At 37.3% G+C, this 14,540-nt stretch overlaps 2 protein-coding genes and 1 pseudogene across 2 annotated transcripts; 1 reads left to right on the top strand and 2 right to left on the bottom strand.

Moving 5' to 3' along the window:
* The first annotated feature begins 1,363 nt into the window (after positions 1–1,363).
* On the top strand, positions 1,364–5,922 carry LOC141841027 (putative LRR receptor-like serine/threonine-protein kinase At1g63430). The gene is made up of 13 exons (XM_074729156.1): positions 1,364–1,454; positions 1,570–1,711; positions 1,909–1,980; positions 2,059–2,202; positions 2,313–2,441; positions 3,006–3,122; positions 3,202–3,284; positions 3,519–3,761; positions 3,866–4,071; positions 4,145–4,277; positions 4,360–4,517; positions 5,203–5,418; positions 5,675–5,922. Exons 1-13 carry the CDS (start codon positions 1,364–1,366, stop codon positions 5,918–5,920), a joined length of 1,980 nt encoding a protein of 659 aa, XP_074585257.1. The 3' UTR covers positions 5,921–5,922.
* Positions 5,923–7,344: 1,422 nt separating this feature from the next.
* Positions 7,345–10,126, bottom strand: LOC141841179 (serine racemase). Its single transcript, XM_074729309.1, has 7 exons — positions 10,009–10,126; positions 9,527–9,707; positions 9,346–9,432; positions 9,052–9,282; positions 8,866–8,939; positions 8,597–8,783; positions 7,345–7,692 (listed from the first exon to the last, which is right to left on the bottom strand). Exons 2-7 carry the CDS (start codon positions 9,700–9,702, stop codon positions 7,446–7,448), a joined length of 1,002 nt encoding a protein of 333 aa, XP_074585410.1. The 5' UTR covers positions 9,703–9,707; positions 10,009–10,126; the 3' UTR covers positions 7,345–7,445.
* On the bottom strand, positions 9,702–14,463 carry LOC141837287 (cis-zeatin O-glucosyltransferase 1-like; annotated as a pseudogene).
* Positions 14,464–14,540: the final 77 nt, after the last annotated feature.

Below are 14,540 nucleotides of genomic sequence, written 5' to 3'. Positions count from 1 at the left end.
GAGTTTTGTTTTCTAAAGCAGACTCTTTTCCTCTCTTAAGAAACGAAAGCATGATGCATGATTTGAGCAGGCGAAAGCGACAAGATATCTGCCACACTCATCTCCACTGAATGATAACTGCAGATTTTGTGTCCTGTTGCAGTACTTGTCGACAAGCCTGGATATGAAGGGACCAGTCATGAATTCACCCATGTTGGCTACGTTTTACACTCAGTTCTCTGCAATTTAAATCACAGGCACAAAAATGAATCACTCTTTTCAGATTTTCTTTAAATATTTCCCCTCTCTTTTGCCTTTTATTTTCTTCTTCTACTTCTTCTTTCCTAACCTCTCAATCAAAAAGTAGACACAATATTAGTCCAACGACAAATTTAAATATCAAGTGTTTCTAAAACAATTTTTTGATCGATGACAGGTGTGTTTGTAGTAGTTAAATTCAAGAGTAGGCATCTTTCAGAGATGCTCATATGATTTAGGTCCCATGTTAGCTATTGATAGCGTGGCATCTTGGACCAAATCAGATGAAGGAGGCATCTCAACCTTCACCTAGTTTGAGGACTCAATCACCTCTAAGAAATCCCACTTACACTATATTAAAATCAATATGAAGGATCTTTTCCTTCATATTTTCAATACTCACTCTACTTGAGAAGCCACAAGTAATTTGTGGGTCTCTCATCATTATCTAAAGCAACCATTCCATTCTTGCTAGTGTGCACTTGAGACTTTTGGTTGGCTCACAATGATGGACTAGATTTCAGTTTTGAGATAATTGACAGTGCTGGATTTTTCACATCCATGTGGAGGATTTATCTTAAATAAGTGGAAGATGTGATGGAAAAAGTGGCCTATCTGGTAAGAAGTTATCTTAAATTATTCAGTAACTTTATGAAAGTTCTATGCTGCCTTCTCTTTTTGACTTTGACAAGATCTTTTTCTAGATTCATGGCAGCTAGGCTGCATATCTACCTTACTGGCTGATTGGGACTGGATTGAATCAATCAGTAAACAATTGGCAAACTGTCTCTGCCATATTTTAGCATTCTTTGATGGCTCCAAGAACAGCTTGGTACCTGTTCCATAAAAGACTAAATTTTGACATGGTTTTCAGTCACAGCTTTGATGACTGTGAAGATAAATCCAGTGTTTTCAATGCATTTTTGAATAGAGGATCCAAATTCGAAGTTCCTCCCACGAGCTCCATGCAAAGGAGCCTCCTTTCCCTGTTCTCCTCGTCGCCTCGAATTTGCAGCAAAAAAAATGCCTCCTTTTGCACCTCACTGTCCTTTCGCGGCAAGATCCTTCTTTTCTTAATTGTTCGAGCACTTGGAGTCGTTGGCAACAACACAACGTCACTAACACTATGCTGAGGATCTCCGGGTTTCCGTCGCTGCTGCTTGCTTTCTTGTGGGGATTCGCCGTCTTCCTGCCTTCTCGGTCGACTTCCGATGAGGGTACGCACGCTTCTTGCTTCCTCTGAAGATTCGGAAATGGATTTTTTTTTTTCTTTTTCTGAAGTGGGTAGTGAAAATTTTCGCTGGTTGAGTTCTTTCTCGAGAATCCATGCAGTCGCTGCGTTGGTCGCTTTCAAGAATGCGATATACGATGACCCTTTTTCGAGGTTATCGGACTGGAATCCCAACGATGAAAATCCTTGCAAATGGACTGGCGTGAGATGTTCTTCTTATCCTCAGAGTAGCGTGATTTTCATGTAAGAAATTCCAGGGGTTCCCCTATAGGCCTTCTTCTACTGCGTTCTGATTTCATACTTCATGTTAATTCCAATGAAAACCACATGTTAGGGCACACTATCCAATGAAAGTCTCCTCGATTAGGATTAGTCTTGCTCACTGAAATAGACACACTATCTGTTGTAAATGTCAGATTTTTTTTTCTGTACTTTTCCAGTGTCCTCTCCAATTCATCTCTGAAAGGATTCCTGACACCACAGCTTGGCATGCTGCATTGGTTGCAAGAATTGTATGTTACTTGAAACTCAAATGTTGAAATGTCTTAATGCATATTTGAATGAGGTGCAAACTTTCTTCCCTCTTCCAGAGTTTTGGATAACAACTTACTTACTGGGACCATACCTTATCCACTAAGCATGTTGGAGAACCTTCTTGTGTTGGATTTGAGTGTAAATCAGCTCTCAGGTCCCATTCTTCCAGAGCTTGGAAACTTAACCAGTATTACAAAAATGTATGAATAAGTACTCCAATAACAGTTTTGCTCACCATTCAATGACAATTTCCATTTGTTTTTGGGTATCTTTCCTTGTTTCTCTAATTCAGTTTTGTTTTATCATTTAGAGACCTTCATTCTAATAGACTGACTGGTGCTATCCCCCCGGAGCTTGGACAATTGGCAAACCTAGTTGATTTGAGGCTAGATTGGAATAGACTCGACGGTGTTATCCCTGGAAGCAACGATTCAAATATGTAAGTTATGCATTTTCATATTCAGACTTGCAGTTTGATATCGAGCATCAGAAATGTTTGCTGTTTATCAGACTATCACTTGGCATGCTTTTTGGTTAGAGTGCTGTTTAAAAGCAGAGGCAATGCAGTTTTAAAGTTGACTTTTTGGTCTACAGAATTTACTATTGTTCATAACCCCAACCACTGGACCCAATACCCCCAGATAATCTGTCACAGATTTAAAACTACTTTCAAGCATCAACTTATGTGGGATGATTTGATAGCAAAATCTAGTAATCTATAAAATTATAGTCAAGGGTCAAGAACACTTTGATTTAGAGCAAAATTGATAGTTTAAGCTTCAAGAACGCTTTGACCTGGAGCAAAGCTATAGTAAATCAAACTACATCAATCAGAATCAAAATTTGACTCATGTAAGATACCACCACCCTTCTCAGTAAGAGTCTATATTGATCACCACTTTACAAAATCTCTTCTTTCCCTTGGTGCAATGCATCAATTAAGATTTCAAATGTCCTCTTATGCTCTTTTATCTGGAACTGATAGCTATGTTTCCTTGTTTAGGCTAGCTTCTCAAAGTAACACATCAGGTGTATGCCAATTAACTCACTTAAGAGTTGCAAATTTCTCCTACAACTATTTCGTTGGCAAGATCCCCTCATGCTTGAACTATCTTCCAAGGTTTCATTTCATGGAAACTTATTACTTCACCTTCCATACCTTTGAGGTTGATTGGGTATGCTGTTTGTTTTCTATCCAGGTCAAGTTTTCAAGGGAACTGTTTCAGTAGTGATGGCTCCATCTTTCAGCGCTCTGATGGTGAATGTAAGAATCAAGTGAAATGTATGTGGTAGGCTTGTGAATATGCATAGTTTATACAAATAGTCATGCTGAAATCTGCTTTCAATCTCATGCAGTAAAGGGCATAATCTAAAGGAAACTGGGCAATATATCTCAAGAAACTGATTATGTTTGTACTATAAGAGGCTTATGCAGCATGTGTATATGTCTCTTTCGAGTGTTTTGATTAGTTTGCAACCATAGCCAGTCAATGATAAATTGTTGTTTCTACACTAGGTGTCTTGAGGAATAGCAGTGTCTCAAATGAAGCACCTAGAAGCAATTTCTCTGAAGGGCGTAAACACAAGAAATTTTCAGAACCTACTTGGCTTCTGATTCTTGAAATTTCTACTGGAGCTCTTGTACTTGTGTTCCTAATCATATGCATTTCCACTGCTTGTAATAGATGCAAAAGAAAACCTTCTATTTTCTGGCGGAGAAAAATTCCAAGTTTGAAGGATAGGCCTGCAGTATCTATTGGTAACTATCTTTTATCTTTTGTTGTTTGTTTAATTCAATGTTAAGATCTTTGTGATCTGCATTAAAATAAAAACTTATGATTGTGAATGATATGGTTCATGCAGACATAAATCTCCTGAATCATGTACTGAAAATGAACTACCAGGATCTTGAAGCAGCTTGTGAGGATTTTAGTAACATAATTGGGTCTTATCTGCACAGTGTCGTTTACAAAGGCACTTTGAGGAATGGACTTGAAATTGCTGTCATTTCACTTTCTATTACAGAAGACCGATGGACAAGTTCTCATGAACATGCCTTTGTAAATGAGGTACATTAATTCCAACAAGTGCAACTCCAAGAATGTAAACCTTCTTATTTCAAAGTCATCTTTTACTCTTCAGGTAGCAGACCTATCAAGGATAAATCATGAAAACACAGCAAAATTGCTTGGTTACTGCCAAGAAAACACTCCATTTTCTAGAATGGTTGTCTTCGAATATGCATCAAATGGAACACTTTATGAGCACATCAATTGTAAGTTGAGATGATGGATTATTGTGTTTCATAGACCAATTAAAAAAGGATGCTTAAATTGTATTCTCATATGTGTCTGTAGGTGGTGATGGGGGTCAGCTATCTTGGCTCAGACGGATGAAAATTGCTATTGGAATAAGTCGTGGACTAAGATATCTACATACAGAACTTCAGTCCCCGTTAACAATATCAGAATTGTCTTCTGATTCAGTGTACCTCACAGAAGATTTTTCTCCCAAGGTATCTATGATTTTCTTTTCAACCAATAGGTATCTATCTTATTAATTGATATTTCAAGAGTTTCCATGCAGATAGGTTTTTGCCTGTTCATAGCTTATCCTGACAAAAGCCATGTTTGTAATGATGAAATTTAGACACATGATATGAGCCAGAGTCAACTGAATATTTTTATTTTGTCATTGTTTTAACAGTGGGACCTTACTGGAATTTGTTATCACTGTAATAGAGGTTGATAAGATAACTAACTACACCTTTCAAGTGTCATTTTATGTATAGTTGGTTCCACAGGTAGCAGTTTCAGTATCAATATCAGTATAGAAAAATTCAAAAAACTTGAAAGTATCATAGTATCAGGCGTATTCAATTAGTGAGATTGGAATTGATTATAACAGCAAGTGCAATACATCAGCTGGCCTGTGCACCACTGAATCAGATCTTGACCCAAAATATCCATCTTGAACATATTGCTGTTTTTTTTTAATAAAAAAATAAAGCAATGGTCCATTCAGTTTGGCATCAAAGCCATGAGGTAATTTGATGTGTTTGTTTTACCAAAATAAACCAATCACTAGATGTATATCTGTTTGGAGTAAATCGCATGGTTGTTTATTTTTTGTTCTGTTTTGCACTTATCTTACTATTTGCTATGTGATTGAGTGCTAACTTAATTTCCACATAAAAACAGTTGGTCGATTTCGAGAGATGGAATAATACACTCTCAAAATCAAGGATGCATTCTGGACATAACATGCATGGAGGTTCAATCAACAGCATTGAGGATGCTCATAGAAGTCAATTTAGGAATGTGCAGAAAAATATATATGCCTTTGGAGTAATTTTACTGGAACTAATAAGTGGGAAACCACCACACAGCAAAGGAAGAGGAGGCTTGTTGGATTGGGTAAGAAATCAGTTGGTTTCTAGCATGAGTACTTGAAGAAAGTCGAACTTCTTCAATTGTTATCATGAAATTGTGTCTTATTTCTTTGTATTGTGAAGTGCTTTTCAAACAACACTAGAAGTCAACAGAAAAAACACATTCAGTAACAAAGTGATTAGATTTGAAGCAACACTGCATAATTTTAGTTCATCTTTATCTATCTTCTTGTTGCAATTAGTTTCTGATAATAATAAGTTGACTTCTACATTTTGTGTAGGCTAAGGAATACTTGGATCATCCGGAAGAAAGAGAGAAACTAATAGACCCTGAGCTGAAAAACTTCAAACCAGAAGATCTTTCCATAATATGTAATGTTGTGAGCCTTTGCCTTGAATCTGAACTATCAAAGAGGCCATCAATGCAGATTCTAAGTGCCATGTTGGAAGATGGTATAGATATCACAGCTGCTGCTGTTCTCAAGGAATCATCTTTAGCATGGGCAGAGTTAATGATAGCATCATAGCATTGGAGCAACACACTGTAAATTTTAGATTTAGATCAGAAAGAACCTTTGTTTCACACATTTTGTTTAGGTTCTTGTTACTTTTTAATTTGTTTGTTACAGTGATTGAATTTTCATTACAATAATTGGCACTTCATCAGTAAAGATGTTTGAAAGAGCTTTTGTTTAAGGTTTAAAATCTCATTCCGAGATGGAGTTTCAATCAGCTAGAGCGAGATGGTTTCAGCACTGTGTTGGAGTGTCAAGGAATGGTGATAGTGGCAAATTAGAGGTGGAAGAAGGATGAATATGAAAAAAAAATGACACAGCAGCATACCTAAAGAAACTATTGTGCAGCTTCTTCCTTAGTCGATGAAAGTTATTTGAGGCGTCAACACTTCTAGAGTTTTTCACGAGTTGAACACTCGTGGAGCTCGTGCAGTCCTTGTGGAGTTGTTCATGAGTTAAAAAATATTGATATGGAGTTATATCACAAGTTGTGCAGTCCTTACCAAATTGCTTGTGAGTCATCATGGTTCTCGTGAAATCAGATTGAATCTTTGTGGATCTTGAAGAAAACCATTCACTCACAAGATATTCCCTGACTTATGTGGGGCAAACTCAAGTCATCGCAAAGGAATTGTTCTGAGTACTCTTCTTTATAGAAGATGTTACAGAACACTTGTGCATTGTGAATGAATGCCCTCTTCCTCTTGAACCATTTCATATGCTAATCATAATTGGCATATGAAATGAGATGTTTTACTTTACCTATGCTGACTATATGGAACAATATTTTAAACTATGCTTTCACTTCTTATAAGTTAAATGTATTTTATGGTCTCATCCACACTGCTATGTGGAGCTTCTTATGTCATGTAAAATGTAATAGATTTTTGTGTTCCTTGTGTTCTTTCTTTAGTGTTCTTTCACCAGCTTATCACTGAAAATCAAAACCCAATTAGTGTTCTTTAATTTTTCACCATTTGTTCTTTACCATACTAATACTCTACCATCAAAACCCAATTAGTCATGAGAGATCCCGAACGTTTACCATTTATATTTATACTATGCTGAGTTGACAAAATATATCATGGTACCACATTAGTTTTTTAACTAACATGGATGGAATTGTAACAAATGCTAAATTTAAACACACTTTATAAACGTTGTGATAATTGTTCAAAAAAATAAAATATTAAAGTTGAATTAAAAAACAAGGGCATTCATTGTGTTATATTTGTATAACCAATAACCCAACTATTATATGTGGCTTATATTTTTATATAACTATCAGTTATATTAAACAAATTCCTTTTGGATCTCCACGTCTTCAACTCTCCAGTTATATGGATCATGTTGTGCCTATGTCTCTCCATCACCATCAAAGTATGGTTTTCTATCTTGGTAAATTTAACCTGAATTGATGCGATAGATCAAGAAAGTAACCACTGAACTAAATGTTGAACTGCAAGAGTCTAAGCACATTGCTAAGCTCATCAAATATGTTCTAGTAAGTTGACTATAACAACAATAGTATCATCATTCATTTAGCAAAAGATTCCCAAAGTAGACTGAGATCAACATTTCCCCCAGAAAGAATAATACCAATTTTGTTACTGTTTTTTGAAGCAGAACTTTCACGAAACTGGTCCGAGAGAACAGCAGCGAGCCCGATTGCACCGCTAGGTTCCACCGCAACTTTGAGAATCTCATAGCACATTCTCATAGCTTTGATGATCTCTGCATCATCCACAACAATGATCTCATCCACCAGGTCTCGCACCACTGGCCTGAAGAAGAAAGTGATCATTGCTCATACTAGCATCCAAAGATTGTCAAAAAGAAACTAGAGCTTAATGATATTCAGTATGACAAGACTAGAAGCAAAACCTATTCACTTGTCAGGGTTATAATGGACCTAAACACAATATAAAGACCTATTTGTAGAAGCATTTGCGGATATACTATCATGTATTTGCACAGAAGAGGTCATGGAAATAGTCTCATGCATTTTGCAAAATGAATAATATGAACTATCACATCTGAAGAAAGTTTATTAGGAAAGATGATTCACACTTTAAGATGCATTCTTTTTGGCTCGGACAATGGCATAATACATAGTTTATGGAACAATTAAAAGAAAGGACATCAATCATGGGCACTTTTATGTCATTGTTTTCAGAAATGAAAGGTGCCAAATCAGTTTGAGTAACTGGAAAAAATGCACATTAAGATACCACAAGGAAGAAAATGCAAAATCCCCAAGCGTTTTGCGGATGCAAGTGACTTCAAGCAAGATGCAGATCTTATTGGCAAAGTCTCAGTTAAAGCAAGGACACTTCTCCAGTGGAGTACAAAACCCACTTATATAAGACAAGTGTAGAGCCTGGAGCAAAGATTAGAAGCTAGATCCTGGAACCAATGAGAAAAACAAAAATCTTTCATTTTGCAACATAGCATGCTTTTGGGTGTATTTTCCCATTTGATTTCATGGGTGTATTTTTTGAATGTGAAGATGACAAGATCAGCAAATAATAAGAGCAAATATGACATGGAATTTAATTTTAGTTAGGAAACTTATCGACGTTAATCAGAAATTTGAAGTATTATAACAAAACATTTGACAGTCAGACAAATAAGTTGAGCACATGATGCACCCTCTGTACTTAAAATTCAAACATTTTCTGTGCATACCATGTCAGGTCTCCTAGACAAGCACGAAGACCATCAGCAACAGTTTTCGTCTCACTTAATGTTACAATCTGTCCTGCTGCTTTAGATTGAGCTGCATCATCAGCACCCCTTGGTTCAGCAGCCAATATCTGGATTGAAGGATTGATGGCTTTTGCAGCTAAAGCCACTCCAGAGATTAAACCTCCACCTTTTCCATTTGAGATTCAAAATGTCAAGCACAAAAAGAAGAAACAGTGATACTAAAACTACTTCAAGATATAAGGGCAAACCACTAATTGGCACTACAATTGTGTCTATCTCAGGAACTTGCTCTAGAAGCTCCAATGAGATGGTACCTTGACCACTGCCCCACAAAATGTAAATATGGTTAATACTATTTAAACATTGACAAAGTACAAAATGTGACCAATTTTAAGGATACCAAAGTTATAAGTGGTTCATGACAAATATAAAACCTGATGGTGAATCTATTGTTGAAAGGATGAACCAAAATTGCACCAGTATCTTGCTGAACTTTCTCAGCAATACTCTCTCTTGATTGGATCGTCGATTCACTCCAGAAGATTTGACCACCATACCGCCTGACATTCTCAACCTTGCATTTTGGAGCATTTTTCGGTATGACTACGTATGCTGGGATTCCACGGAGCTTTGCAGCCAAAGCCACTGCTGCAGCATGGTTACCACTGCGATAAAAAACTATATTACCAACCCAAGAAAAAACAAGAATAACAAAAAATCGAGATAACCTGCTGTGTGTCAAAACGCCTTTAGAAGCTTGATCATCAGAAAGGGAGAATATGGCATTTGAAGCTCCCCTAATCTTAAAGGCTCCTCTGAAATAAAATCGATAAAGTTGCTAACTACTAAATATTCTGATTCTTCATAAATTGTTTGAGTTAATTGCCTTATTGAAGATAGGATCTCTACCCTTTTTGAAAGCATTCACACTTGAAATACAACCGTTTGGAAGCTATAGAATCTAAAGACTTCGAGGTAAGCACTGGAGTCACATGAATATATGGAGCAATACGGACTCTTGCCTCCCTTATGGAAGCAATATCAGCAGCATAGTTATCGTTTTGCACTTGTTTCCCATTGTCCATTAGACCTATCCACAGCAACAAATGCTTCAGTATGTTTTGCACGTATCTATCTAGTTAATGGTAAAAACTGCACTTTTTCCAACTATAGCGATGGATTTAAATAAGTGGTGAGAAATCCTAATCCACACAAAAGAAAACTAGTCAATGGTGACAAAAATCTACCGGAGAAAAGCATGAAACCAAAAATTAAAAAATCTCATTCAGGCATTTCCACAAGTAACTTGCCTACCAAATTGATCTCGAGGTAATATAACGAAAACCGAGGAACGGAATGGAGAATCTCGAAAAGAGAGAGGAGCAGTCGACCTCAGAGAGATAAACAGCGATTGTGGTGCGCCGGCGTGAAGTCCAGAGTCGGAGGTTTCGCGTGAGTGGTTGTGCGATTTGGGAGCAGGCATCCAAAGGAGGCGACGGTGCATCATCTAGTTATTAGATTGGATTAAAATCATTTAGGCCCTTGGAATCTCATGTTTTCTCATTTTTTTACCAACACTGCACAAATTTTTTTGTGAATTTGCTAAAAGGCTTAAGCAAATCTTTGGCAGTCTGAATTTAATGAAATTTGATATTTTAAAAACAAATTAAAAAGTACTTGAATGTACCTCTTTTAAATTTACTTTCAAGTTTATAGTAACATTTTAAATTATAAAGTTTATAAATTTTGAATTAAAAAATCACATTTATAATACAAATAATAAAAACTAAATATTGAATAATTTATTTGGACATTCATTAAATTCCAAATTATTTTGTCGGGATAGTAAATGGACAAGAGGGTCCACCTCATCGACCTCACATTGATCCGGTACAAGGCCTCGCGTTAACTTCGTGACGTCATCTGGTAACGTAGGCGACGAAGGCATCCAACTGACCAACGCCGCTCGCACGGCTTCCCCCAGCGCCCTCGCCCGTCGCCTCACACCCTCGATTTCCTCCCCGACCATTACTCGCTTGCTGGCCTCAGCTATCTCCTCCCACCCCGCCACCTCGTAGCCGGCCAGCACCGCCAGAGCCACGCCCGCACCGTGGTGCTCCGCCACCAGCGCTGCGTTGAGGGGCTGGCCGGAGTGCATCGGCCACGCTACCAGCCACCATGGATGTCCAGCTGCGGCGCCCGCCCGCGCACCACCATCCCCTGATCTCCCACAGCCTCTTGTCACTCCTCCGTTACCTCCATCCTCCGGCCTTCATAGCCCCCTTCCGCAGCGAAGATGTTGCCTCTGTCGGAGTCTCTCAGCACCCACAGGAACCGCTGCGCAGCAGCCCCTGTGCCAGCTCCGCCGCCTGCTCCTCCGTCATCGCCGTCGTCGTCCCGAATGAGACGTACAACACCGACGCCGAAGGCTGCCTGTCCATCCAATCGAATCACTCATGGGAGCTCACTCTGTCGACAGTAGACAATTAATTCAAGAGAAAGGTTGGATTCAGACAACCAATAATGTAAATGACTTACATAAGCTCGCCGCCGACTAACGGACTCAATGGACCAACAGCGAACAACTTCCTGCCGCAGTAACGTGGTTCGAGGGCGACCTTGTCGAGGAACTCGCCCTCGAGAGCGCGACACGTGTTGAGGAGCATGCCGGCGGCGCGAACGGCCTTGGAAGGGTTCCAGTTCCTTCGGACGAAGGCCTTGAACTCGTCGGTGATGCTGCTCTCCTCGGGCGGGAGGTGGAAGCCGTGTTCGAGGCTGAGATAGAGGACGGCCGAGGGGCGGTTGTAGAGGATCTGGAACACAGTGGGCAGGCAGTGGAAGATGTAAGACTCGACGTTGGGGAGGGCGGCGGCCTCCTCGGCGGCGAAGGAGGTGAGGACGTCGTGGACGACGACGACGCGGCGGGAGGAGGCTGAGAGGGAGCGGAGGAGAGCGCCAACGGGGGCGCGGAGGTTCTCCAAGGCATGAACACGGGCTGGAGGTGGAGGCATGGGCGGGGAACTTGATGGCGGAGGGATCGGGAGGCGAGCTGCGGAAGGGGGGGAATGGGGAGCTCGTGGACCAGGAGGTGGAGGCGGGGATGTGGCCTAACGGACGCGGGTGGCAGTGGAGGCGTAGTGGACGGCGAGGCCCGGTCGGGAGCAGAGGAGGAGGGAAAGGTGGAGCAGCTGCGCTAGGTAGCTTTGCTTTGAGCCGTGAACGGCACCATCACCTCCGCCACTGTGTCTTCAACTCCTCCCTCACCTATTCTATTTCCATCGGTGCCGACTGGCTGACGGAAAGCGGCGACCTCCCTCTGTTCTTCTTCCTCTGTTGCTGTATTGAACCAGAGACCTGAGAGTGCTTAATAAATACTGCTTCAATGATAATGATAATTCTTTTTTTTTAAAAAAAAAATTGCACATTTAAATGAAGATGCTTTGATACTTCTTTTTGGGAGACATGATTCAATAATGATGAAAGATATCATTTCAACGTGCACATTTAAATCAAAAAATCACGTGTAGTATTGTAATATTTTCTTTTTCACATTTAATGCGCACGATCAAATCTTTTGTATCGACTATTTAGATTTTAGAATATGAATCATTAAATTATATCACTTAATATTTAGTTTATGTTATATTTAAAAGTCCCCGGGGCAATGGTGCAACGGTAGGATATTCGGGTTGTGACCTAGGGCCCTGCGGTTTGATCCCCATCTACGACGTATTTACAGAAATTTTTCTCCAAATGGGGAACGCAATCAAAGGATGTTGGGCATCCGGATTGGCCGCCGTATGCGCTTCCCGATTTACCCTGGTGGTCGGTGGGAAACTTCAGTGGGACTGGGCCGACCACCTAAGGGATTTAGTCTATGAGACTGAATTATTTAAAATAATTTTATATCAATTTTTAACTACAATTTATTCAAAACTTCATTCAAGTTTTCGGAGATCTAAAAAGTTTAACATTTATTACAAATATATATATTTTTAAAATATATATATATCCTAGATTGTCGATTGACTAATGTCTAATAATAAGTGCATTCCTAATGCCCCACGAGTTTATTTTATGTTTTATTTTTTTTATTTGTCTTATATAGTCGTGAGTCATTTTGACTAAGAGTATTGAACAATTACTATAATATTTATCCCAAATTTATTTATGTTTCTTTTTTATTTTTAATTCCATAAAATATTAAATATTTTTAGTCAATAATATTTTAGAGCATATTTGTCATTCTAGAGGTTTTGATATATCAAATATTTATTTTTTATTTTAAACTCTATGAGATTGCTATAAACTTGTAGTTAACAGTATATTGACAATGTTAATGATTTTGAAACATCTAAGGGATTAAAAAATAATAAAAATGATTTAAATTATAAATTTATAATGAGATGCATGGATATATGAAGATAATAAAAAATGATTTAAAATCATTTAAGGGATTTAAAAAAATTTCTATTACAGCGATCCTATGACTAAGAATAAAGCCATAAACTATTATTATTATGTTTATAGGAAATGCAATAATGTGAAAGTCATACCAATTTGTTTGGTTCAAAAGGATAATGAGCGAATGATATAATTGAATAAGACTTATTCAAATTATTATCTTTATTTATTTTTAAAAATATACCATCTAATCAGAATAAATTATTATTATTATTATTTTAGTTTCAAAGATAGTTTGCAATAGAACAAGTGTCGGTTAGAATCTCCATTTTCTGAAACAATTAACTTGCCTAAAAATAAAACATTTAAGGGATTAATCTTTTAGAATAAAATAACTTTTTATCCTAATTTTCTAAATATTTTTGTACCATAGTTTTTAAATTATCAAATAATACACTTATTTTTAAAAAAAAGACCTTTCTCTTTTCATCCATTATTATTTTTATTATCTTCCTATTTAATCGGCAACCGCTCAAACAAAGGATTGAGACGACGCGATCCAACCAGGCGATAATTATAATTTCATGACCGCTTGATTATCATTTCATAATTAATTTTTTTTAGAATTAATGGGCCACAAAATCACATTCAGTTGGACCATCTGATTATGATTTCATGTTCATCTATTGTGCAATTATTTTTTGTTGATAATTTAAATATTTAATTTTTATAATATAATTAATTTTGAAGATGATCAATTCGATTTTATAAAAATTTTTCATTAACTATCAAAATAAATCTAAAAAGATGTACGGAGTAAAGATGTACGACTCCGTACAATCAACGTCTTAAAATTTTTATTTTATTAAATTGTAACTAGATTCAAATTATAAATATATAAATAAATCATTGAGTATCTTACCATTACATCATTGCCGGAGGCCCTACTCAAACAACTGCTGGTTGAACAAGTAAAAGATAGAGAAAGATAGGGGCCCAACTCAAAACCAGAATATTTAATTTGCGTATTTTAAAAACTTACATAGTAAATTGCCATTCCTTTTCTGATATTATTATCAATTTATTAACTACTTTTCAGAAATATATATAAATAATTATATATATATATATAATTATAGTTAATTGTATAAATTTCACGTTGATATAAATAATATATTTATACACATAAAATATTATAGTTAAATAGTAGATTGCCATTCCTTTTCTAATATTATTATCAATTTATTAACTACTTTTCAGAAATATATATAAATAATTATTATATATATATATATAATATTTTAGTTAATTGTATACATTTCACGTTGATATAAATAATATATTTATACACATAAAATATTATAGTTAATTGTATTCCAATTTTACATTGATATAAATAATACACTCGGTTTACAAGATCCCCCTTCCCCCTTCTCGCCCATGCGACCGCGTCTGTACTCTTTTATCTGCGTAAGGGAATCTCTCTCTCTCTCTCTTCCTCTTTTTCTCCGTCTCTTTC

The sequence above is a fragment of the Curcuma longa genome, chromosome 11 (assembly GCF_044706935.1).
Source record: "Curcuma longa cultivar G26 ecotype Majalengka, Jawa Barat chromosome 11, ITB_CL_G26_1.1, whole genome shotgun sequence".
Lineage (NCBI taxonomy): Eukaryota > Viridiplantae > Streptophyta > Magnoliopsida > Zingiberales > Zingiberaceae > Curcuma > Curcuma longa.
This window is presented reverse-complemented; position numbering and strand designations above follow the sequence as displayed.